At 43.6% G+C, this 26,718-nt stretch overlaps 1 protein-coding gene across 5 annotated transcripts in view; it reads right to left on the reverse strand.

Moving 5' to 3' along the window:
* Positions 1–26,718, reverse strand: part of St7 (suppression of tumorigenicity 7) — a 246,813-nt gene that overhangs the window by 1,504 nt on the left and 218,591 nt on the right. For all 5 annotated transcript variants that reach the window (XM_028871758.2, XM_028871757.2, XM_028871759.2 and 2 more), the window contains 3 exons: positions 18,461–18,611; positions 9,584–9,676; positions 6,944–7,083 (listed from right to left, as the gene is read on the reverse strand). In XM_028871758.2, coding sequence (XP_028727591.1) covers positions 6,944–7,083; positions 9,584–9,676; positions 18,461–18,611 — 384 coding nt within the window. The remainder of the gene's footprint in view (positions 1–6,943; positions 7,084–9,583; positions 9,677–18,460; positions 18,612–26,718) is intronic.

Below are 26,718 nucleotides of genomic sequence, written 5' to 3' on the forward strand. Positions count from 1 at the left end.
AGAAGTGGGAAAATTTCTCTATTTTGCTTTTTAAATCAATTAGATACACTTGCTTGGTAAGGCAATTAAGTACTACATGAGAAAAAAGGACCCCAGGATAAAACTTCCCCTCTTGAAGGCTCAAGCTGAGGGGTAGAGGGAGCAAGGACACTAAGATGTGGACAAAGTAATACACACAGGCCATGATAGCAATCATGTTAGACACCCACGGGTGGTCAGAAAGGAAGAGAAGCTAGGCTAGACCGGAGGGGAGAAGTGTTGAAAAGATCAAGAAAAATTCTACAAAGTAAGGCAATTTAAGTAGACTCCAGTAGATGGAAGAAATATCAGAGGTGTGATATCAACACTACGGATGGAGTTAGGAACAAAATGGGCCTTCTAGACCTAACTAATAGTCAGAATATGAACAAGGAAACCATCTGATGGTGAATAGTTCAGTTTCACTGGACTACAGGCAGAGCTCAGGCTGGCTGGCAGCCTTGAGTGTCAGGCTGAATATGCAGTTGAGAAACAGGCAGCATCAGGTATGGGAATTCCCCACAGAGTGGGCGCTAGATTCTCAGTAGTTTCTGATAACCTGAAAGTATCCTTTTGTGAGTATCTTGTGCCAAAATATTTGGGAGAGTTTCCCTACAGGATGGATTGCCCATCCTTCCCAGGTTAGAAATGGACTGGGTTCCATCATGAATGAGGAGGCTAGACAGCATTGAGGAAAAGCTGAGCCCAGGAATGAGAAATCACGGCTGCCTCTGAAAGCTTTCCCCCAATCCTGGTTATAAAAGGACAATATAGACCGAATACACTGATCTCACTAACTCTATGAAATTGCATTTACAAAATTATACAGGTACATGTATATATGAGCATACACAATGAGATGTGACATCCACAATGACAGATGGCCAAGGCTGTAAAGGTGACAGTATCTGCCAACCACACTCAGTTCCATAAAGAGGATCCAACTGAGAAAACTATGGACAAATCAGAGATTCCAGCAGGGACTGGAAGGTACAGCTCAGCATGCAAGGTGATGCTGCTGGTGGTCATCTCTGAGCAGATTTAGGAAGACTGAAATTGGCAAGGCATAGGGGATGAGCTGCTCCGCACTCCCTGAGCCAGAGCCATAGGAAGAAAGGCATCTCAAAGTCCATGCCCTGGACCATTCCACACCCTACACTGTGGCCATCGGGGGCCTCAAGGCGAGTGCAGAATGAAGGGAGACAGTCCGTCATCAGTAGCTCAACAACAAAGGACCGTTTTGTTTGTTTGCGTCTTTGTTTCTGGGGAGCACGGACCTGACTTAGGTAAAAAGCCTCACTCTAAGGTCCACAGCTGTCCCCTTTCCCCAGTGCATGCCACGACACAGTGGCTTTCCTTGCTACATTCTGCCTGCATGGAACTTCTCTCGGAGGTTCCATGAGGAAATGATGTTCCAGCTCTCCAATGGATGTATCTCTCCCTCATATCCTGAATGGGTTATTTTTGAGGTGAATGAGAAAGGCCTCCTTTGAGCATCTCCCTGGTTAGCCTCATTTATTTACTTAAGGAACCCCAACAGAGATGTGTCCCTCTCATACCCAGGCCATCTTCCTTCTCAGGACCCTTCCCCTCTCCCTCCGCCCTGTTCACACCCACAAAGAAGCTACCTAGAAAAGAGGCTTCTGAAGTGACTAAGACCTTCCACTTACCAACAGACCAAAGTCGGTGGCTTGCGTCAGGGAGCTACAAAAAGGTTGCAGGAGCATGCCTTGCTCCTCTGGATACCTTAGGAGACTCGGCTGTTTCTTTAGATGTGTGAAAAGCCATCAATACCTTTGACCAGAAACCCAACTGGTGCATGAAGAGAAACAGCAGTTTCATTTCTAGACTAAGGGGGAAATTTATTGCCTCAAAAGTTAAATCTGAATGAGCAAAACCAGGCAACTTGGATCAAGTCATCTATCTCCATGTCCAAAACTTCTGTCCAGAGGGCAGAGAGACACGGTCAAATTTCTAACCCAAATGCCCCATAACTCAATTAGTGTCCACTGGTGAGAAAAAGCAACTAACTAATAAAAAGGAGAGTGGCACTTCAGTGGCCTGGTCTTCCTCTGCCGGAGACACCGTCACTTAGAGGAAGGTCACAGCCTGCGGCACACTGGGTTCACAGCGAAAACCTCTTGCTTATCTGAATAGGTTCCAGTTGCCCTGTCGCAAGCAGACAATTGACATCCCACTGTAATCAATATCAGACTTCAAAGAGTCCAGACCTATAAGTGAAGATGAGGCAGAAGTCAAGGGGTGCAGTCTCAGGGAAGGGGGGAGAGCAGAGGAGGAAAGACAGGCCCTAAAGAGCAGAGGGGTCAGAAGGCTGACCTTCCCACGTTCTGTGGAGAGCTGGGCCTGCCGTGATAGCTTACTTATATGAGCAGCCTTATCTGAAGAAGCAAACATTCTCGGAAGAGTTAGTCCTAAGTCATCGAGGTAGATTAGATTGCAGGCAACTAGACGAGGGCTCTCCACTCACCCTCTCCAGTGACTCACTGTCTATGAGTGTGGGGACACGGTGTTAGTGAACGAACGTGCTGGAGTTCCCACACTGTGGAGCCTGGGGGGTGGCAGGGTAATCTCTCTGCATCTACTAAAAGTCATCACACCCAGGGCATTATCTCAGGGGGACTGAAAGAACCCACTTTCTCAGGCTGCAAACGGCTGCAGACAGCCTCCAGGGCAGCTGCGATAACCCCTGGGTGTTCGGCAAAGGCTTTGTGAGAGGCCTGAAGGAGTGAGGAGGTGCGGATGAAAGAGCGCCCAGGACAGACACGCTGGCCTTGCCTCCTTCCTGCCGGCCATCTTCCTTTCTTCCTAAGCCTCCCCAGCCCTGGGAAATGCCAGAACTCCAGGAGGAGTTTAAAGGCACACTGCTTCAAAGGAGGAGGAGTCGACCAGATAACCACCCATCGGGAGAGAGAGGCCACTCTGAAGTCATTTGATTCTAGGTGTAAGATGGAGGCTTTGGAAACAGAAACGAGGAGGAGAGCCAGTGTTGATGACCACCCTCAATTTTCTGAAGAGTCCGCTGCTGTTGTGTGGACTTTCCGGATAATCTCTTCGCTAGCTGCCCTCTCTCTGATCCCTTGGCTGCTAACATGGTCTCAAGCAACCAGTTTTCATTCCATTCAGCACTGTGCTTCCCAGTCATGACTGCATACCTGAATTCCCAGGAAACATCTGAAAACTCAACTGCCTATGTGGCAGGGGGTCACGTAGGCAGGAGGCTTAGGAGGGCAGCTATCAGCAATCTTATACAGGCAAACTGAAGCCACTAATTCTGGACAGCCGTCACCTGAAGAGCTATGACAGGGGATGACGACATGACTTCAAATGGCTTTTCAAAGATTTACCTTTCAGGAGGTCAGACTCCTTAGAAGGAGCTATAATCTTCAACTCCCTCCCTCAGAGGCTGGTGGGGTCATTGCTAAAAATAAAGACTCCTGGTGTGAACATCAAGATTCTGAATTTTGGTGGTATGGCCAGGAGCATTATTGGCACACTAGAGGCTAAGAATCCCTGAGATCCCACACCCCCAGCAAGTGCTATCTGTTAGCAGAACAGTGAACACTGAGCAATGAGGTGCTTTTATACATGTTTTAAAAATGGTTAAGAGGGAAACAGAAAAGCGGGAACAGTAATTGTCTAGTTCCAGACCTCCATCCCAACTACACATTTGAACTAAATTATGCTCTAATCTGAAACGCTGGCAACTGCTTTTCCTCAGAGGCTAGCGATGCAGAGGAAGGAAACAGAGAACAGTGCAGGTCCTGGGACTGAAGGCATCCAAGGCAGCAACTCGGGTAAGAGGGGAAAGAAAACTTAATTTCCCTGAAGGAAGGAGAAGGGAGTCAGAACTTCAAGTTGGCCTGGAGTGGAGAAGCTCTCCTAGAATTTGCAAGAGAAAGCAGATTTCTTTGGTGTGCTCCCAGAGTGTGAAACCAGCTAAGTAGAAGTGAAAGAAAGCAGCGCAAGGGGCACAGTAAGGAGCCTGGAATGGCGGCCACTGGTGAAATGGGCATGGTGTTAAACAGGGGGAGCCATGTACAGCAGCATTCACAAGGAGACATGTGCAGCAGCATTCACAAGGAGACATGTGCAGCAGCATTCACAAGGAGACATGTACAGCAGCATTCACAAGGAGCCATGTGCAGCAGCATTCACAAGGAGACATGTGCAGCAGCATTCACAAGGAGCCATGTGCAGCAGCATCCACAAGGAGACATGTGCAGCAGCATTCACAAGGAGACATGTGCAGCAGCATCCACAAGGAGACATGTGCAGCAGCATTCACAAGGAGACATGTACAGCAGCATTCACAAGGAGCCATGTGCAGCAGCATTCACAAGAAGACATGTACAGCAGCATTCACAAGGAGACATGTGCAGCAGCATTCACAAGGAGACATGTGCAGCAGCATTCACAAGGAGACATGTGCAGCAGCATTCACAAGGAGACATGTGCAGCAGCATTCACAAGGAGACATGTACAGCAGCATTCACAAGGAGACATGTGCAGCAGCATTCACAAGGAGCCATGTGCAGCAGCATTCACAAGGAGACATGTACAGCAGCATTCACAAGGAGACATGTGCAGCAGCATTCACAAGGAGACATGTGCAGCAGCATTCACAAGGAGACATGTGCAGCAGCATTCACAAGGAGACATGTGCAGCAGCATTCACAAGGAGACATGTACAGCAGCATTCACAAGGAGACATGTGCAGCAGCATTCACAAGGAGACATGTGCAGCAGCATTCACAAGGAGCCATGTGCAGCAGCATTCACAATGAGACATGTGCAGCAGCATTCACAATGAGACATGTGCAGCAGCATTCACAAGGAGACATGTGCAGCAGCATTCACAAGGAGACATGTGCAGCAGCATTCACAAGGAGACATGTACAGCAGCATTCACAAGGAGACATGTGCAGCAGCATTCACAAGGAGCCATGTGCAGCAGCATTCACAATGAGACATGTGCAGCAGCATTCACAATGAGACATGTACAGCAGCATTCACAAGGAGACATGTGCAGCAGCATTCACAAGGAGACATGTACAGCAGCATTCACAAGGAGACATGTGCAGCAGCATTCACAATGAGACATGTGCAGCAGCATTCACAAGGAGACATGTACAGCAGCATTCACAAGGAGACATGTACAACAGTATACATGATGTATCTAGATGAACTCATGTTGTAGCAACAGTTGAAGCACTTTGAGGACCCTTTCAACTGTAAGGATTCTAGATTTCAAGAGAAGGGAAGAAAAGCCATGTGGTATCTGATATACATATCTGTTCATTCACTTAAGAACCATTTATTGAGACCCTACAATGATCAAGGTTGTGTGGGAAGCTTTGGAGATACAGATGTGAGAAAGGCACAAAAAGGGTTTGCTTTCAAAGACTGAAGTCTCAAGGGGCACAGACAATTCCTCACCAATCATATATGACTATATGTGGTAATGTGTGATAATACAGGCATTCATGGAACTCTGTGGAATCATGGAGATGTGCTGTCAATTTAGGAGAAATGAGCAGAGTACTAAACAAGAAAGAGGTCTTTCCGGGACAAATGGAGTGCGGGGTCATATGAGACATCACGTGCATACAAACAGGACATGGAACGTCACTGAGATTTGCAGACCTGGTACCTCTGGGCACTGGGATCACTTCACTACGGCTGAAAAGGTGGATCTGTGTAAGAACTGTACGGAAGGAGGCTAACAAGTCAGGCAAGGACCACTCAAGATAAAAGGCTCTTTCAGGTCCAGCAAAAGAAATGAGATTTATGGCCTGAAATAACAGGGAACGAGTAGATAAAAGCTGGGAAGTGGCTTGCTTGTTGGAAATGTAGAAAACTCTTCCCTGTGGTAGTGTAAGAGACAGAGTGACGATGTAAGCCCAGCAGCAAGGAGACCAGCTGAGACCCTGGCAGCTCGCGCAAGGACAGCAAGGACACCGCTAAGGGCAGGCTGTGAAGAGAAGCAAGGGCACAGGGCACGGCAGGGGAGGCAGGGTCACGCGTGGTCACTGAGCGGTAGCGGTAGCACAGCATTGGGAAGCTGGCCCCCACAGGGTACAAGGCAGGCAGGGGCCTGAGAGCGCTGGGAGTCTGTGGCCTGACGACTTGACTTGACTCTGGACCTGGCAGGGCCACTGTGGAGGCGAAAAGTATGGAGAGAGATCATCCCTGCTGACCCCACGCATTTTGAAATCAGACGGCAGGGAAACCACTCATGCTTTCCTCTCTTCTCCTTCCATTTGACACCCAGCTGGGGCAAAATCAGGATGCTCACCCTCAGGTCTTAGGGAAATCATCCTTCTCTCCAGGGAAACAGGTTCTTAGCAGGCAGGGCAGAGGACTTCCTTATAGGGCTCTGTCTACCACCCTCTCCCAAGGCTCTTCACGGATTCTCCTTTTTCTAAATCTCACGTTGGTACGCTTCCACTATAAGCTTTCCCACTTTCTCACAGTTCATGACCCAAACAAGCCAAGGGTTTGTATCCACTTAAAACATCACAAAAGTAATCTGTGGGAACATAAATCTCATCCTTCATGAATGACAGACTCACAGTATCCAAAGATTAGAAAGCGCCATTCAGTATATGGAAGGCTGAATCACATGCCACCCACTTCTCGTTTGTGAGTACTCCCTAAATCATTTCATCCTCTGGGACTTGATGCACTTTGTGAGAGGTACTAGGATGTCTGGGAAGTCAGGTGAGACATGCACTAACAGCCTGTACTTTTACCCCTCAGCCACTGACTGCTCTGATGAGAATGGAAACTACATGACTCTTGAGGCTTCCCAACACTTCTGCGCAGCATCGCCTCCCACGACCCTTCCCTTGCTTTTCCGTGTCCGGCTGTCCATTGCCCAAGGCCCCTCTCTGGAAACACTCACGGCTTTTGCGAAGACCCCCATGAGTTCTGGGAACTGGTGTGTCAGGAGGGCCAGCATGGCTGTGAAGGAACACAGTCCAGCAGTGAAGAGGATGAAGAAGGGGAGCTCCTTCTTGGGGTAAACTGAGACTTCATGGAAAGCTAAGGAGAAGACCAAAAGGGAGCCATTAGGACACAAGTGAAAGCATTTTAGGGACCCTGACTGCCCTTGGCTGCAGCATGCTGGAAAGGAACTGGGACACCCTGGACATTCCATAGCTCGCTCACATCTGCTCCACTGCCTCTGTTGCCTAGCTGTTTCTCCCAAATCCAAGTTCCCCCTGCAGCACTTCAGCGAGAGACACACCAGGGTTAGTCTGTGGTGTCACACAGTCATGGCACCATCCATATTTAATACACAGTGTTCCTTCCCCCAAAGCAAATACAAAAGAGCAAAACCTTGTCCAACTTACAACACAATTTCCAAAGGGAATTCCCAAATCGAGCGTGAGTGTGCACGCGTGTCTATTTTTATTTTACTGTATTTTTAAATCATTATAGTGAGGCAATATCAGTTATCTTGTATTTTCTCTGACAGTCTAAGGATGTCAGTGGAGGATACTACCCAGTAGACATTCAGCGAGGACCTCACATGTGGCCCTGCTCAACCCTCAGGAGCATGGGTCAGATGGCTAGAGCTATGCGATACAACTGTAGGAAGTTCCTGATGATAAATATGCTCAAAACAATCATGAGGGGATGGATGGGGACCGAAGGTCTCTACAGTATCTTTCATAGCATTGCAACATTAAACATTGAGTTTGGGTAAAACCAGAAGATCTATGGTATCAAAACATAAAGGATGCAGTGAACTACTCTAACTCGAGTTACCACAGTACGGCCTGTGACTAGGTGGCTGGGTGAGACCGTGGCAGGAGGGGCTGTGTGCAGGCTCACAGCACTGCCACTGGAAGCAGCAGGAGCTGAGTGGCCTCTCCCCCATGGAAGTGCCAGCTCTACAGTGCCTTCATCGCCCATTGGCCTTTGTTACTCAGAGCCCAAATCAACAAGGCTGAAAACAGAGGGCAGAAACTGTCAGGAGGCAGAGAGCACATGGAAGCAGGCCCCCCACCCCCACCCCCCGGCACATCCCAGGAAGTCAGCCTGCTAAAGGGCAAACCTGGGGTAGAGTGCTCTTAGGGCCACTACTCATACTTTTAATGCTCCAAGTATGAGTAGTGTTTACAACAGCTAAGCCTCTCTATAGCCCACTCGGACACTGTGGGTATGTTTCTTTTAAGAATTCTAATATGGTTTTAGTAGATAAGCTATATTCATAGAAACTTAATTGGATTCAACTAGAACATTTTAAAACATGGAACTTTTCAGAAAACTTCCTTTCTACCAGAAAATCAAAACTTTAATAAGGATCTCCCTGAAGGGGGTGTCATGTGGGAATTTCTGAAGTTAAATTTAATGTCATGTGATGCACCAGATGCCTTTAAAATGAAGCTATGACAACAAGCACCGCAGAGCTCTCCCAGCTCTTTAAACAACAACCACAGGCTGGGGTGATTAGCAAGGAAACAGGTGGAGCACTTCCAGACACCCCAATCTCGTGGCAGCAATCACTTATATCTAGCTGCTACCATTCATGACCAGCTCAGTAATGGTGGCATCTGAAATTTTCCTATGTGCCAGCTCACCAAAGATTTTCTGGGGAAATGTTTATGTATGCTATAGCTATTAGATATTGATGTAACCAGGGCTAGTAAAGGAAAAGAGGGTGATGGGAAAGAAGAAGGGAGTTGTGGGAAGGAGCCAAAAGGGGATTAGTATCCGAGAGAGGGAAGTATTTCCCAAGTCAGAGCCACATGAAGAGCCTGGACATGATCCTTGCACACAGTCTGATTGGATAATAGCTATTTAGCCTGGATTGTCAAAACAATGTTGTATTACAGTAAACCAAAATAATACTTTCCACATGTGGTGTGACCCTCAGGCTGAGAGCTCCTGAGGCACTTGAGGGCAGGGTTTTCATTCTGCACTCTATGACGCAGTGCTCAGGCTGCACGTGTGCTCTGCACATGTCAGTCAACTCATGACATGCAGCCCACGAGATGCTCACAGGAACTGTCTGGCCAAGAGCATTGCATCACCATGGAGAGCATACCACCCGTCTCCACTCAGGCTTTGCCTCTGGCAGCAATGCCAGTGGCCTGGTTCCGCCCTCCCACCCACGATTCAACCGTAGTTTCCTCTGACACCAGCTCTTCCTCTTCAAATCTTAGCGTGTACAGACCACCTCTAACCTGCAGGAGAGCCCAAGCAGAAGCTTCCATGACAAACCAGCCTGCAGAGAAGCCACTCTCCATCAGGGCTTTGCATGCTCATGTCAATCTCTGCTATACTCATGATAGCTCATCTCGGATAAATTTCAAGCCTCGGCGGCATCCTTCCCTCAAATGGATGTGTGCAAAGAGCTGGAGAAGCAGAAGTGCAACCCATTCCCATAACTCATTTCTACACATAAGCTATCAAATGAGGCCAGGGGCTAGGAGAAACTTAGTAAGAACATTATCAACACTTATCATCCCACCTCTTCACATCCCATCTTTTGCAATGTCCCCCTCCTGGAAGGCTGCAGGGGAGTGATACTTACAGGGAAGCAGCTCCCGGTCCGCTGTTTCTGTACAGATTGGGTATGGATAAAATAGGTGTCCCTTCTCCAGGGGATAAGGGATCATCCGGAAAGCTACAAAGGAACACAACACATTAAAGACTTATAGTCATCTCCTAGCTCCCCAACCTCAGAACAGACCTTCTGAACATTTTTCTAGTGGCACACACTCCAATCTGAGAAGAGAACTTCTGAGCATTTTTCTTCCTATAAGAGAGGCAAACCTTACCCAAACTCTGAGGCACATGCCAGATAAAATGTCAGAGGTGCACTGTGATGCATTCCTCACACATTAATCTCACACTGTATATTCTGGGCAAAACTCACAAAACTGGGTGGGGACAGAAGTGCAGAAGGGCAGGGAAACCATCAATATCAATACCTAAGGTTTCATCATCTATAAAATATTGTAAAAATGTTTTAAGCACACATTCAACAGAGCCCAGCCAATGGTAATAATGCAAACATGGACCGAAGTGCTTTCTCCAGAAGTGCATGTGGATTGACTTGTTGGAGCTTGCTGCAGATTGCACAAAAATGAAAGGCATTCTGCTGTGTCTGGTTTAAAAATATGTCTAAGTGGATTAGAACTCCAACAAGGATGACGAATACAAAAACTTAAAAACACACGATTTGAGAGGAATTTCTAAACTTTATGAAACTTTTAAATCTTTCAATATCGTGTAGGGGAAAATGGCTTGGAGAGATTGATTGTCTACATTTTGATGATGTCAGGCCACCTAAATTCTGTCTGTGGCATCAGATGACATTGGGCTTTCCACTGAATTATGGCTTTCCAATCAATCCATCCAGGCCCGTTATCAAGTGTGTTATTCTCCCTGTTCCAATGTCATCAGCATGTTAGTCTCACTGTTCCTATGAGCAGTGCTCATGGACTTAATTTCTCTTCAACAGATGTCCTTTAATGGCTGCATATTGTAGATACAGAATGGAAAAGCCATACACTACCCTAGGAAAGTCGGTTAACAATCCTGGCTTGTACGTGTGTCCATGAGGGATGGTGAGGGATGGTGAGGGATGGTGGCAGTGGGCAACAAGATTTAGAGTTTTAAATGCCACATTTTAAGGAATCATGCTAGATCCTTAGCCCTAGTATTACCAAAGCCTTTACAAAATGCTGTCAATGTACATATTTGTCTTTGCATACTTATTTCCAATAAGAATCAGAAACAAAGAATGTTCTCCCTCACAAGAAATGACAAGGTCCCATTGTAAGCCGCATCAGTGCACATATGGTATTTATTCTAGTGTCTGAATATTATTTAAAAGTAAAAACAGTATGTATGCGATTCCAGCATTTGGAATGCAGTCAATCCACACCACAGTGGTATCTCTGTGAGGTTATAGCACATTGCCATGGAGAGTATAAATCATGATAAATGTGGGATTAGAGCAGAGCCAGTTTGCTGGCAGTTTGCTGAGGTAAAAATGTTATCAATTTTCTTCTTGTAACAGAAACCTCTTAAACAGATTAAAACATTAAAAACACCCCAGACTTCAGCTCTTCTTATAATGGAAGGCTCACCCTAGTTCAATCAGACCCTTTCACACAAACAAAGATGACTTTTGCCAGTTAGCACAAGTGACAGAAGAGTTGTGTCATGGGTTGTTCAATCTCGAAAATGTTGAGGAGGAAGCCAACATCTCTCCCACCAGAACCAGGCTTGCAAAAGAATGAAAATAATCAAAACAACAGACCAAAAAACTTGTAGCAATTGTATAGCGTCCATGCACTAAAATCTCTTACATTTAAGCTGCAGTCTGGCAGGATTTCAATGCACCTTTTCATGCATGACAGTTTCTTTGAAAGCATCCCCCACTCTTACTCTGTGGGTGTGTCTCAGATTCTCCACATGTACCTAGGCTATCATTTTTTAATGTATTCAAGTTCATATGATACAAAAAAGTTTCCATAATGGCTATTAATTTTGAAAAGTAAACTTTATTCAAAATTGAAGGTAGTTTGAACTTGAGGAAAATATTTTTTAAAAGAGAAATATAGGAGTACAAGCTCTTGAGAGAAATCTAATGGCTGACTAGCATCTTCCGATGAGGATGTTTCCTTCCATATTTGGCATGCACAGAGAACTTTATGGATCAATTTAGTCTTTTTTATTTTAATCAGCTCTCATCTTTTTCAGAAAGGGTGAAAATTTTGCTAATACACAATTTTTAAAAGTATATAGATATGTTTCTTGCATGTTTAAGGTACCCTTAAGATCTCTTTTTCTCATGTCAGATATCATTTACATTAAGTTCGTAAAAACAATATTAAGTTTTGGCTTCACTAAACAAAAGCAAATACAATTTCTACTTGCAATTCTATCCTTCCCCACCCTGCTGCACAGGGTCCAACGGAGACTGAGATAAGGATGGGGGTCTGGAGAGGTGGGAAGAGCCTCACACTCCTTGCCCGTATCCCTCCAACTTCAGGTCCCTTTCACTGAGACAGGCACCGGCTATGAGCCTTGAAGTGCTCACCGATGTCCAGAGAGTGTCTAAGAACGGACTTATTTAGTGGTTGAAATGAGAATAGAAATTGATCATTTGGAGGTAACTATTTTACAGATGATTATGAACTTCCTAAAGGTCTTTGAGGACATATTTTAGATAAATTAAAATTGTACAGATACTTGGTTCAAAACTAAGCAAGAAACCTAGGCTACTGGCAGTCGAGACACAGTATCCAAATGGCATTTCCACTTCATGTGCACCCTGACTGTCTTGATGTTGTTTGTGCCTTGGTTCAGAGGTGTAATTGAAGCCCTGATCACTTATGGAGCACATGAAAGCATCACACAATCGAGTCTGAGGCATGGACCTGTCTCCTCACCTCTCTAACTAGGATCACTTTCAGGGCTCCAAGCTGCTCAGTGCCGTGCAGGTCAGAGGACTGAGTACCAAGAAAACTGCAGATGGACAGAAGGGTGGAGACAGGAGAAGACTAAGGAACTGTCACCCTACCCATTATACAGACAGACAGAAGATACTTTTGATATTTATCTGACATTTGTTTGATGTTTTTCCTTTCAGATAGAACATTACTGAGATTATTTGTAATACAGAGAATTGAGAGTGGATCCCAGTTCTACCTCTTACCATTAGTCTCTTGTCAAAGAGTGTGTGTTTTTAACAGTGATACTAGGTAAGGTAAGAACTCACTGTTCCTGCACTGGGAGAGCTCAGACCCAAGTGCCAAGCTTTCCTGTACAGGTCAGGGTTCTCTTCACCTTCCCTCCTTCTCCACTGGACCTAAAGTCTTCACCTTCTCCACGAGGGCACACTAGGAGCGAAACTGCTGTGGTGTGCTAACAAACAGACCTGCAGCTGCTAGAACAGAAAACGGTCATCCAAATACAAGTTTTATGTTCCACGTCTGAGTGCAATGCAAGTCACAGGCTGGGAGACCACCTGTCTTCCATTAGTCATCGCAATGCAGACATAAGGAAAAGACCGAGATCAAAGCCTGGCTTTTGATCCGTATTCTTTCAACTATAACACTGAAGTAAACTGACCCCGAAGAACTCGTTTTCCTTTGGTTGGATTTAAGCATGGATTGTCCTAATTTTGAAGAAGGAACTCTAGGTTTTACAGTGAACTTCCTAACTTACCAGTGACTCTCAACACTTTAATTCTCTGTTTCCAGAGCCAGTATAGCACTGCTGGACCATCTACCTATGTACACAAATATGTGTGTAGTTCCTTCTGAACATGTATGCATAAAACATTTACGTATACACACACAAATGCTTCTTACAAAACGTTTTCCCCTTGGTATCACCCAACATGAATGCCTGTTACAAAGGAAGGATTCAATAACTGTTTGCTCAATGCACTCCGAGACAGGGACTTTCTCTTTAGGAGCTTAGTTAAAACCCAACAAGATTACAGGAGCCTGCCTGCTGCACTATTCTAGAGACTGAGGCAGGAGGATCACTGTAGCTTGTGAGTTTGGGGGCAGCCTTGGAAGCACAGGAAGATCCTTGACTCTTAAACAGATTATGGTTTGTTACCCAAACAGAACAAATTTAGACTCAAGCTGGCTCTCTATCAGGCCATATCTGGAGACCGGCTGCCAGTGGGTCAGCTGTGGTCAGTGTCTTTGCCCAATCACCACTTTCTTGCAAATCATAAATAGTGTCCTCAGATCTGTTAGGGGCAGGGGGAGGAATCAGTCAGAAGTCCAAAAGGTAGCAACCTTATGGAGGGATGGTATGGCTAGAGGAAATGCCCCAAGGACACATCCTACAGGGAAGGGCACTTGCCATTAGGTTCAAAGAGAATACATTAGAATCATAAACTCATTCCATGCTTCAACAATGGGCCATTTTCCCCTCTCAGAGGAAACACTCTGCTCAGTCCCCCTCCAAACACCACCTCCAAATCTTATACATTATTTAGTGGATTCTTGTGGGGGGAGGTCCAAAAAGAAAATAAAGGTTCTATTTGGTTGGGTGGAAAAATGTAGACACAAAGAAAGGCCAAGTGGTTTACCCCATGGCATAGCCGTCTTCTGATGTATGGGACAAGAAATTTAAAGTTGTGGTCAACAAACAACCATGCTTTCTAAAATAAATACTGCCAAAGTAGGGCCTGGGAGAGATGAAGGTGGGAGGGAGTGGAGATTGCATCGGTACTGCACACAGGTAAAGCAGAAGACGTGCCATTTCAAACAGGCTGCGCACACAGCATTACCGGCACAACTCAGGAAAATGAGCCCCTTCTTCCATTCATTGGCCATCGTTATATTCAGCTCGTACTTGCGATGGCGCATTGTGTGAGCATATCCAGAGCCAGCAGTGTTTAAAACAAACATAACTTTGACCAGGTGGCAGCTGTGCAGGAATCTAAGGCACATAAAATCTTAAAAGTTGAAACTCTTCCCCTTTCTTAATTATCTTGACTTTGTGGGACATATTGTGTAATTTGGGGGGTGGGGCTGGGACAGTGATGAATCAAACATTTTAGAAACCTTTGAAATGCTGATGTGTTGCGGTTGAGAATTCAGGGGTGCTTTTCCCCTTTGCTACCATATACTTCAAACACAGTCTCTGTTATAGATCAGCTAGACTTTGGAGTTCACAAAAAGGAGGGAGGGCTCACTTTAATTGATGGGAAACCCACTGAATTCTAAAGAATGACTAGTTCTCTAACATAATAATTTCACTGAAAGGGGAAAAAAACACCCTTCTATTTCTACCTCCGAATGAACACTTCAGACAGAACCAAGGTTGACTTGGGTAACAATGATTTTTAACATGGAACCTGGTAAGATCAGGTTCTTTTCTCTTCTGTCCTGAGTTCTCTTTCTAATAAAATTGAGAACTTGGATGGAATTAGGGAATGGCCTTACATTTCAGAATGAAGAAAATGAATGACTCGGGGAAGAAAACCTGAACTCTGTGGCTGGAGATGTCAAAAGCCGCCACCACGTGGCGTACTGGGGGAAGTGCAGCCTCTTCTGTTCAAGCTGCTGGGGGCTTAAAGGGGTGGTCTGCCCTCATCTCAGCTGCAGCAAGTTTGGAGGTCACCAACATGGGGCATTCAGGGCATGACATTCTCTTTCATATGGCCTTATGATTTCCAAAATTAAGAAAGTAGATACTACTATCAGCAGCTGAGCCAGAATTCTAATCCAAATCTTCTGATTTAAAACACAGCTATGGGGCTGGAGAGATGGCCCAATGGTTTAGAGTACAAACTGCTCTTCCAGAGGACCTCAGTTGCTTCTTAGCACACACATCAGGCAGCCTGTTGGCTCAGAAACCCCTGTAGCTCCAGATCTAAGGGGTTCAACTCCTCTGGCCACTGTGTGCCCCTGCACTCACATGCACATACCCCGCCCCTCCCCCCACATAAATTAAATAATAAAAGTAAATCTTTAAAACACAGAGATGTGGACATCTAATTTAATTTGAAAGTCACAGTCTAAAAAAAAGTAAAAGATTGCAGAAAAATGCTTGAAGCTGGAGTAGTAATTCTTTCCTCTAAATTGCATGAAAGACCTATAGCGTTTTTTTTTTAAAAGAATGGCTGAAAAATACTTATCATGAAAGATTTTTTCTAAATATGTGTGTATATATACATATAAATACATATACATCTTTTGCTTATTAAAAACACCCATGTGAGTTATACAAAGTTTGAAGAGTACCAATATCAAGAACAAAACGAAAGCACACCCACAACTCAGCAGTAGCAACTAAAGTTGGATAAATTCGCTTGTTTCTTTCCTTTGTTTATACATATATGTTTATTGTCTTATTCCCACTGAAATGTTTAAACCAATATTAAATAGATAGCAAAAATTAATTGTATCCAGGATGGGTAACTTTCTAAACTAGATAGTATACCTTAGATTATACATAGTGATGTAAATCTAAATTGTAACCTTCCAAGCAAATGCTCCAGAGCTAACCAGTCTCTTCGCTTCATCTCTTCACTGCAGAGAAGAAAATGCGGACTTGCATTTGCCCCTGGCTGTCTGAACAGTTGCTGCACACTGACCGGTCACTCACCTCATTGTTTCTTCTGCTGGAGAGCCGAGGTGACCATCTCGGCTCGGTCTGAGCTAGAACGTTACCAGGACAGCAAGCAAAAAGATGCAAATGCAAGACAACTTAACGCTATCCGGGTATGGAAAACACTCTTCAAGGTTCCTGGTCCTCAGATTTCCTCAGGTATTTAGTTCACAGTGAGCACCCTCACAGGTCTCTGTTCTACAGTTGATTAGCATGGCTCTCTCTGGAGACTGAATGACATTGCAACTGATTTGGGCTGGGATCACTATCTGATTTTCACAGAAAATGTTTATCTTTAAGTATCAAATTCCCAGTTGATGTTTTCTATAGGTATCTGGTTTCCTTGCCTTACTATTTTATATAAAAAAATTCACCCCCTTAATCCCAATAAAGTATTCTGTCCATGTAGCTTGAGGTAATCCCCCAGTATTTCTACTCTGCTTGATTTGCCAGTTCACCATGTCACTCCATATCTCTTGACCCTTCCCTGTTGATTCAGAGAAACTCTGTATTGCTGGCTGATTACTAACTTCCCAACAATTTCCAGTTATTCGCCAAAGGGTTTTAATATTTCATGGTGATGTCACTCCTAATACCATGTATTTATCAGCTCCTGCTTTGGGGCATTTTGGGTCCTTTCCGAAGGGTTGGATCTTATCAATCAGGCCCAACTGAGAAGTTCCCACTGTTATTCTCAGGATGCCCAACCTGCAGCTACGTTTTTAGTTGCCAGGCCAATGGGCCTATGTAGCTTTTGACACTAGATGCGATGCCTCATAGTTGACTCTCCTGGGCTTTTAGGAATCTTTCTCACGTTGAATTAACATTTTCTTTTGTGCTCTGACAAAGAACATTATAAGCAATCATCAGCACAAGCAAGCTGTGGAAGATGTGGCCAGGTCCACAATTCTTGAGGGAGTCTACTGACCCAGACACCTGGCTATATTATTACAGTTATCAAGCAGAATGAGAAGCAAGTCAACATTTTTCAAGTTATAAAGAGAAAAGTATAGGAAGAAAACTTGTTAATTATCTGAGCAAAAATTTTACAGCAACTAAACAAGAAATTTCCCACCGCCCTTGAGCCTCATCTCCGCCACCTTACTCCCACCCCACTTTGCTACAGCCCTGTCATTTCCCGAACCAAGCTGGATTCTTACTGGGTCAGGGAAGGGCAGGAACAGGAAGGAGCAGAAGCTTATCAAAGTGAAAATGGAAGCAGAAAAGACAAAGAACAAAAAAGATTAAAAAGACTTGTTTGTGAGTCTGATCAAAGCAAGGATAAACAAGGAAAAAACTACCAGAGATGCTAATAGTTTCGTTTTAATTTTCTATAAGAAATGCTATGTGTTGTGCTTGTTTTGCTTCAATTGGTGTTTCACTAACAGTGTTCCAGTCCATGTTATCCAATATCACACATAGGATTGGTTCTTTTCCCTTCATTTATAATCTCCTAGTAACGCTACAACTTGCCATTTCTTCACACAGTACTCTTGCTTATACTACTGCCCTGTGCCATTTCTTCACACAGTACTCTTGCTTATACTTCTGCCCTGGTTCCCAGGACTTGTTCACCTGTCACCTGACTCCTACAGAGTTACCCCTTGCTGTCCTAACCTCTACCTTCTGAAAAAGTCACCAGACAGCTAGCAAGGGCAGCCATTTTCTCCTCCTCACTAGATAAGAAAGAGTCCAAGGGCAAGAAGCACATGTCACCTGCCATTAGAGCCTGCGTTCCTTACACAGAATGATGGCAACTGTAGAGATCATGCCAGGGCCAATTTATGCCTCCCTCTATCTAACAGGCATTTTTATTCACAGGAGTTGCCACACCTCCCCTAAGACACCAGGGTTCAATGGGCATTGCTGTTGTTTGGAACATATGTGGGGTAGATGATCATTCTTACTTCAGTAAGGGGTAACCGTGGCTCTCATCCAACCCTACGACTGAAGCCATATGAACTGGGAAGCAGAGTCCAGCACAAGACTTAAGCCTAAGGCAAAAGTTCCTGTGATGTCAGGGGGCTGTGCAGATTTCCAGAGAGGGTTTTCAGCATGGTACAATTCTCCTCTAGCGCACCCAGGCTCACTTATCTCTTGTATGAAGGGACATTTCTAATCTGGAAGTGGCACCACCACAGCAACACCCCTATCTCTGGGGATCTGGAGCATCAAATAATCAACTGCCCTGATAATGTGACACACTGGGAACAAAAACCAGACGTGCAGGTTTTCAGCATTCATCATGAGCTGTTGTGGTATAAATAGTTCGAGCACTTTATGTTCTTAAGGAATGTTTAAAGAAAAAATTACTTACTGCCTTCCCACGTGCAGTGCAAGAGATTCAGGGCCCCTTCCACCCTCTTCCAGTGTGCAAGATGAAAGAACGCATATGCTATGGCTTCACTGTCTCCTCTCTTCAGGATGTGCTCTGGTGGGAGGATTAAGCTTTTCATTTCTAGTAGATACTGAAAGTTAAAAAGCAGGAAACGGATATGTTAATATACAGTGATTAGGAATTCAGTACTGAAATAGGCTGATTTCCCCAAAACCTTCATTCACAAACATTTCATCAACCCTGCTACAGTTGACGGCAATTACTAAAATACCCAGCGATATCCAGAGTTTGTTCACAGTTGATTAGCTTTGTACGTGTTTCCTTCCATGAAGATCAGAGACTTATAGGCTAAAATATTCTACTCAGAGAAATAAATATAGGCTCAAACAGGAAAAGGGAAAATGTAGGAGACATAATAATCTGGTATAATTTTGTAATGGCAATGAAAATACATACAACACAGGCACATGAAAGCAAACAGTTATGTGGCTAAACAACCTGCACTAAAGAGATTTGACATTGAGTAGTACTACCCATATATTTTTCTATACAGATATATCAAGAAGAACTTGGTTTTGTGAAAAGAACTATTGATAGATGCTTAGCTGTGGGAAAAATGAAGGTGTCAGCTTGAGTGTAGGAAGATCCAAGAGAATTAAATGCAGACTCCAAGCTGAAAGGACCTTTTAGATATTTCCCACAGACTGGAGGGACTAGAGTTTAGAGCTCTTCATCCATATTCAACACAAAGGACCTGGGGGTGCAGGGCAAGAACAGGTGTCACCTTCCTGGAACTAAGAGAGGTCCAAATCTCCACTTCCATCCCTTTGCACTTCCTATAGACAGAGGGGCAAACTCAGAACAGTTTCCTGGCACTCCCTCTCCACTCTCTTCGTATAATCCACCCCCAAACATTCCATGTGCACACATCACCACCACCCCACGTTACTCCTGCTGCTGCTCTCATGGGCAACAACGAATGGTAGGCCTTACAATGATACGTTTATTAACACGACACGAACACAACAAAAAGTGCTCTATCAAGTTTACAGTTTTTAAGGTAAAACAGAACTGCCTGGTTTCTTTCTGTCAGTGGAAATTTGTGAAAGAACCAAGTGCAGAAGAGTTCCCATACAGACAATAAAGGCTGAGACACAGTTCCTGCTGTTTAATTGTCCTCTAGGAAGGGTTTACCCATTTGGGTGTCAATACCTGTCTTTAAGCTGCTCCCATCGGCAACACCCACAGGCTCAGGGTATACGGCCCAGCGGGAGCCAGGACGACATACGTGGGGGTTTTGGCTCTGAGATAGAAAGGTGTTCCGAAATTTGGGTCTGATTTTACACCCCGCCCCCACTGGCCTTAATGCAAGAAGAGAACAGAGGTGGGAAAGAGGGTCCCAGAGAACAGCACAAGAGCAGCCCCCACTCTCAGAGGGGCTGGACAGGAGTTGTTGGTGCAGGGACTTCTTTCTGGATGGCCCTGGAAGGTGTTTGTTACTGAGATGGTGACTCTTTGAACAGGAATCCCCAAAGGACTTTTGGTCATTTGCTTTTTGTGATCCCACAAGCCACAGATTTCTTCCTATGTTTTGTCTTCAAAAAGTGTAAGACAAAAATTGTCTGGGGAAAAGTAATGCTATCAATCCAGCAAGCACTATTAGTTATAATAAAAACAAAGCTGGATGGTGGTGGAGCACACTTTTAATCCCAGCACTTGGGAGGCAGGGGCAGGCGGATCTCTAAGTTTGAGGCCAGCCTGGTCTACAAAGAAAATTCCAGAACAGTCAGAGCTGCATATAAATATAAATATAAATATAAATATAAATATAAATATAAATATAAATATAAATATAAGAGGCATATTTTGCACTCAGAGACAGCTAGCTATCCTCTCACGACTCTCTTACCTTAATAGAGTCCCTTGTGATTTACATAATGCCAGTAATAATCTTATATGGCCCAAGGCTATGAATCATCAAGAAGATCTAGAACGCGTACAGTGTATGGACTACATTTTTTTAGAGTAGGAAAGCACAGGAGGACCATTTTGTTGCCACCAGCAACCTTCAGCAGAATTAATGAGAAGCAAATCTTATCTAATGAGAGCCTCAGAATAAGATCTTCATAAATACCCTGCCAATCGTTAACTTCAAAACTGAGGAAAGTGCTATATGAATCTAGAAATAAACCAGATGTGAATAAACTGGTTTAATTGACCCAGGAGAGTGAAATCCTTCTCTGGTTGCAGAGAGCCAGATGGCGGTGAGGGAGAAGTGTAAACTACTTTCCCTGTATTTCTGTAACTCGGAAAAGCTCTTCAAACTGCTTCGTTCCACATTTGCTCTATCTGTGGGTCAAAAGCAAACCAGGAGATCGGGCAGAGAAGAGTTGGGTAGAGGGTGCAGACAATTACTAACTGTCCTGTCAATTGTCCTAACCAGTGGTTATGTAGTTACTTAAATTAAAATTAAACAACACAACAATTCAGTTCAACTCCAGTATCCATGTTTCAAGTCCTCAAGTGCTGTATGTGGCTAATGACTACTGCATTGGAAATTTTACAGAACATTCCCATTATTGTAGACTATTCTTTTGAACAGAACTGCTGTAGTCAGGGGCTTATAGTCTGCAAATAACTAGACCAATTTTTAGCTGGAACTCATGCCTAGCACTGATATCAGGGCTAAGGACCTGTGACTAGATAGGCCATAGGCCTTGGGGAGAACCTACTACTTTCATTCTACCAAACGGATATAGTGTTATATTGAGTCACAATGACTTATCCTTAACCCAGTGAATTAGTGCATCTTACAACCCTCAACAGACAATCTTCTTTCATCAGTAATGGCAAGTCACACAGACTCACAATTGGCCAACATGCACAGAAGAAGAGACTGCCGAGTTCTCTGCCCTAAATGTGACATCTGCATCATACCCTCTCCTAAGGCACAGACATCATCAAAGGAAGGGCAGCAGAAAGATTATAGAGCCAGAGGCAATAAATGACTGCAACAAAACTGTTTTCAGGACACAGCAGGGCAGTTGGACATATGAACTCCCAACAGTTGTTAAGTGCACAAAACCAGCGCAAGATCAAACCAGACAAAAATCCCAACATGGAGGAGGGAGGTGATCATCAAGACTCACCCCTAGCTGTAGAACTATTAGAAACTGATGACTGTTGGTAAGGGAGAGTTAGTTTTCTTTAGGGATGTGGCTCCTGAAAGGCTATCCATACTTCAGTAGATGGCTCTCGACCCACATACATACTGACAGCACTGAGTACATTCAGTAGAAGGAAAAACAAACAAACAAACAAACAAAAAGACATGATGTTGGGGAAGATAACGGTAGAAGGAGGTGAGAAAGGAATTGGAGCAGAGGGAATGGAAGTGACTTTGATCAAACCACATTGTGTATAACTCAATGAACATGGACAAGTCAAGCTGGTGCCTATCTAGAGCCTACACTCCTAATGACTAATGTTCATGATACTGGAAGGTACTCTGAATGTTGTCAGAAGATAAAGGCAACCACCAACTCAGCTACCAGTTCTTCAGTCTACACTGGTGACCTGTCTGCATGATACACTGGTGCAACTGTGGCACAAAAGTTACCGAGTAACCAACCACTGTCTATTGGCTTTAAGGCCCACTCCATGAGACCGAACCCATGCCTGACACTGCTGGGGGGGGGGGGGAGACTCTGAGGATAGATTGGCTATGGACCCACAGGAATATCAAATACGATTGTTCTGCTAAAGGAATATAGCAATAAAATGACTCCTAATTACAATCTCTTATCCTCATAGATCCGTGTCCTGCTCATCTGTTACCAGAGAAGCTTCCTCCAGCAGCAGATGGAAACAAATAGACCCACAGCTGGACAATGTGCTAAGAACAAGAGACCTTGGAGCACGCAGTTCCAAATATTATGTCTTCATCAAATACCTCCCCTTAGAGCTCAGGGAACTTTGCAGGAGAGAAAGCTGAAAGATTGTAAGAGCCAGTGGGGATGGAAAACACCAAGGAAACAAGGATTTCCAGGCACAACAGGGTTGATGCACATATGAACTCACAGAGTCTATGGAAGCATATACAGGGCCTGCACAGGTCTAAGCCAGATGGGATCCCAGTGCTGAGATGTTGAAGTGGACACAAGCTCCCATCCTTAACCCGGAAGCTATCTCCAATTTGTTATGTGAATCCATGAGAGTCTGTTGAAGGACCTCAGGAATGTATTAAGATATAGAACGGGGATAATACACTCACGGATACAGAATGAAATAAACACCACTGCTTATCCAGCTGTCGTCCTTTGCTCTGCTCAGGGGTTTTTGGGAACCAACCATCCAGTCTCCAACCACCCAAGAGAGTACACAACAACTCTTCCTCAGCTCTCAAGGGGTCACAAACACAGACAAAGCCATGCCTAGGGCTTGTACCTCAAAGCCATTGGCTGAACGGAACGAATTCCCAATTGACAACCACTTGCAAAGGAAAAATAAGTTTTCTCCAATGTAGTCTCACTGGGTATTATAAACTGCACTTAAAGGTAGGCCCCATGCTCAGATGGCTAACACAAAACAAATTTAATGTTAATTTTGGAGGGTTATTCTCTCCAAAATGCGCAGGTAAGTTATGTCTTCATCAAATCCTTATCTGCACATTTTTGACTTTACAGATCCTTTGTTTATATGTAATGGTTTCCAATTTTGTGTTTTTATGAGATTTCTGTGTGTGAGTATGTGTGTCTCTGCATCTGAATGCCTTTCTTATGCTTTTTCTTTGGCCATTTTTTCTTTCTATTTGTTTTGTCCTATACTGTTTTTGCCTATTTGTTTTCTAATGAGAGGGAAAAAAAATGGATGTGGATTTGGGTGGGGAGGTGGGAAGGATCTTTGAGGAGTTGGGAGAGGAAAAACTGTGATCAGAATATACCACATGAAAAATATATTTTCAATATAAATTAAAATTTTACTTAAAAATTGCATTGTATACATGTGTGGTATTCTCAAACAATAAGAAAAGAATCTACAGATACCCATGGTAGGAACATAAACTCATTGAAAATGAACCCATACTGTAATAAAAAACTGTAATAAATATAATACAAAATTTGATTTAAAAGCATTGTTGACCACCAGGACATCTCCATGCACTTGGAAAGTGATAGTAAATGTGAGTGAGACAGACCGTTTACTCAGTCGGCAAACTGAATGCAATACCTGCAGGTGGCTTCATGGACATCATCCATAGCCCAGCAGGAAGGCTGTGAGGTGATGCTTAGTTCCCTCTAAGCTGTCTGATCTGGATGTATTATATGCAACACCTTGGTTACATGTGTCCCTTTCTCAACTTGACCACAAAATCCTCAAGAACATGAACTTGGTCATCTTCGTGTTAATTCCTCACTTCTCCTTTTAAAGCACCTTGCACATATATATGCTAACTTAAATTCAAACCTCACTTCCAAGAACACTCCCAATGTGAACACTACTGACCTAGTCAGTCTAATGAGGTCAACAAAAGCAACTCACCAAGGAGACTTAGCTCTGCCTTCTCAATGCATCTATTTTATGGCAGGAGTAGGTTATGTCTATAAAGGAGATTTATGCTTCTTTATAGTTCCAAACAGAATGTTGGCTGTAACCAACTGATGAAGGCTAATAACAACAATGTGCTATGTTTTGGGCCAAGCTTTAAATGGCTGGCAATATCGGGTCTCAACATGTGCAACATTTAAATTAGAAAGGCATGGAACAACATTTCACATCCTACTTGTCAAGAGAAAAATAAATGGAAGAGGGCAGATCCCTATCCACAAGTATGCAGCAATCAATTAGGCTAACTGTACTTTGCAAATCAGAGAACACGCTCTGCCTGTCTATATTAGCGACTTGTCTTCTGTTAGCAAAGTCAGCATTCTGTGCTAGCTTGCCTGCATCCTACCTCTAACTTCCTTCCAGATTCTCAACCACACTAGCTGAAGAACTGTGCTTCTAAAGGTTTCGGAAGCAACTTTTCAAAGTCAATTTATGTCAGAATTGTGCTCCCTAGGCCCAATACATTAGCACATAAGGCCAGAGCATACATAGAGAAGCAGAGTGCTCTGGTCTGTGAGTAAGCAGTGCCTGCTCCTGCAGGCATGGAGAAGAGGCTGGCTCATTTGTGAGGAGAGCTGCCATAGAATTACTCCAAGTGACCAATTGACAAAGTTTCCCTTTTCAAGGTATAAAACACTACAGTAACTTGAGGAAAAATGACCTCCAAGTTATCCTTCACATAGATATTAATGCAAAGAAATTAATTTGTTCACATTTCTGGAATGCTCAATACCAATAATACCATAAATCATATTAAAACCATCAGCAAAATAGGGGCATAAATAAAATAAGAAAGAACAGGTAATTAAACTACAGGAAATTTACATGACAGCTATCAAATTACTCTCCAAAGCCTAACAGTAGAATATTTATTAGCATTGAAAATGTTATGATATATTACTAATGAAAAAAAAAAGTCTGTCATACTGTAAGTAACTGATTATTTTGACAATAAAAATGTATGTTTGGACATTAAAAAGATTGGAAAATGACAGATTAAAAGTTAAGAGTAGCTAAATATTTATTATTAATGAAGATTAATTTCCTTGTGTTATAATTTCCAGATTTTCTGTATAAACATTATTATTTTCCTTTATATATACATATGGATAAACAATTAAGAGCACTTACTGCTCTCACAGGGGACCTCAGTTTGGCTCCCAGAGCCCAGTTTGTGTCTCCCAACTACCTGTAACTCTAGCTTCAGGGAAACTGATGCTTTCTTCTGGCCTGTACCAGCTCCTGCAGGCACATGTTGCACATAAACATACAGACAACACACATACACATAAAATAAACAAGTGAAGAAATCTGGAGAACAGAGGAGCTCAGGGGTTTCATGAAAGGGAAGGGTATAAATGGTGTAAACATAGTATATTCATATCTGAAATTCCCCTAAAATAAAATACATACTTAGATTAAAAAAAAAAAAACCTAGTGCCATTTGGAATAGAAGCAATATATGCTGAAGTGCATTGATGACTGCGCCTTGGACTCCATAACACACATCTAATAGGATAAGATATCACAAGTAGCTGGTCCATTCAGCTAGCACTGTCAGGAGGCGGAGGTGTCCATCCATACCAGGGATCCGGTATTGCCTGCCTCCTCCTACCTGCCACTATGAACTACTGCTTGGAATCCTACTCTATCACATTGCTATGATATCACATTGCTATGACCTTAGATATGCTATCTAATTTCTTTGCTCTTCAGCTTGTTCATCTGGAAAAACTGAGCAGCAAAAACACGTTATTGGTGCTAAAATTAGAAATGACATACGATAATATGGAAAGCATTTACAAAGTACCTATGGATAAGTAAGTACCTGTGCATATGTGCAGATTATTTCACTAGTCAATAAAAGGTGAAATGCTCATGCTATTGTAAAGGTGAGTTCTGTTTTATGGGGGAGGGGTTCCCTACATATAACTGAGTCTGTTTCTAGGTGAAACGCATGAGGAGTTTTATCACAGTAGCCGATCTGTGAAGAAAATTGGCCACTGGACACCAACTGACCAATAAGGAAATAAGTATGAAGCAAGGTTGAATGGAAATGAACCTGATCTACAGTCATAAGTACCTGCTTCTCCCTGCTTGGCTTACCTATTTATCGGTGACTTTGCTTCAGTTGAAAAACTTGCAAATCCCACAGTATATCCCAAGGAAAGATATGAGCCTGCCAAAGTAGGTGCTGAGGACAGAGATGACCATACCCATGATGTTTTGCAGGTTCACAGACATGGTTGTCAGCCACAGCTTATCGAAAGACATTGAAAGACACACTGAGTAGTCTAAGAACACAGACATAGGACTATGCAAAAGTACAAAAAGAGATTAAGAATACACATACTGTATCTCCAACACATAGCTCTTGTAGTATTTATGCACAGTGTGCCCCAAAGACAAAGATAGTGGAGTATCCAAAACTTACCCCATGGGCATCAATGTGAATCATGTTATGCCTCTACCTTGATCCTTAATCCTCCAAATCTTTGTGTAAGGGAGAAGGAAGCAGAGCAAGATCATGCATAGGCAAAGAAATTAGAACACATTTAACAAGGAAATAAACAGACTGAACTGCCTAAGGAGGTTCATAGAAATTGAGTGATTGAGTCAGTGAGATTAAA

The sequence above is a fragment of the Peromyscus leucopus genome, chromosome 3 (assembly GCF_004664715.2).
Source record: "Peromyscus leucopus breed LL Stock chromosome 3, UCI_PerLeu_2.1, whole genome shotgun sequence".
Classification (NCBI taxonomy): Eukaryota; Metazoa; Chordata; class Mammalia; order Rodentia; family Cricetidae; genus Peromyscus; species Peromyscus leucopus.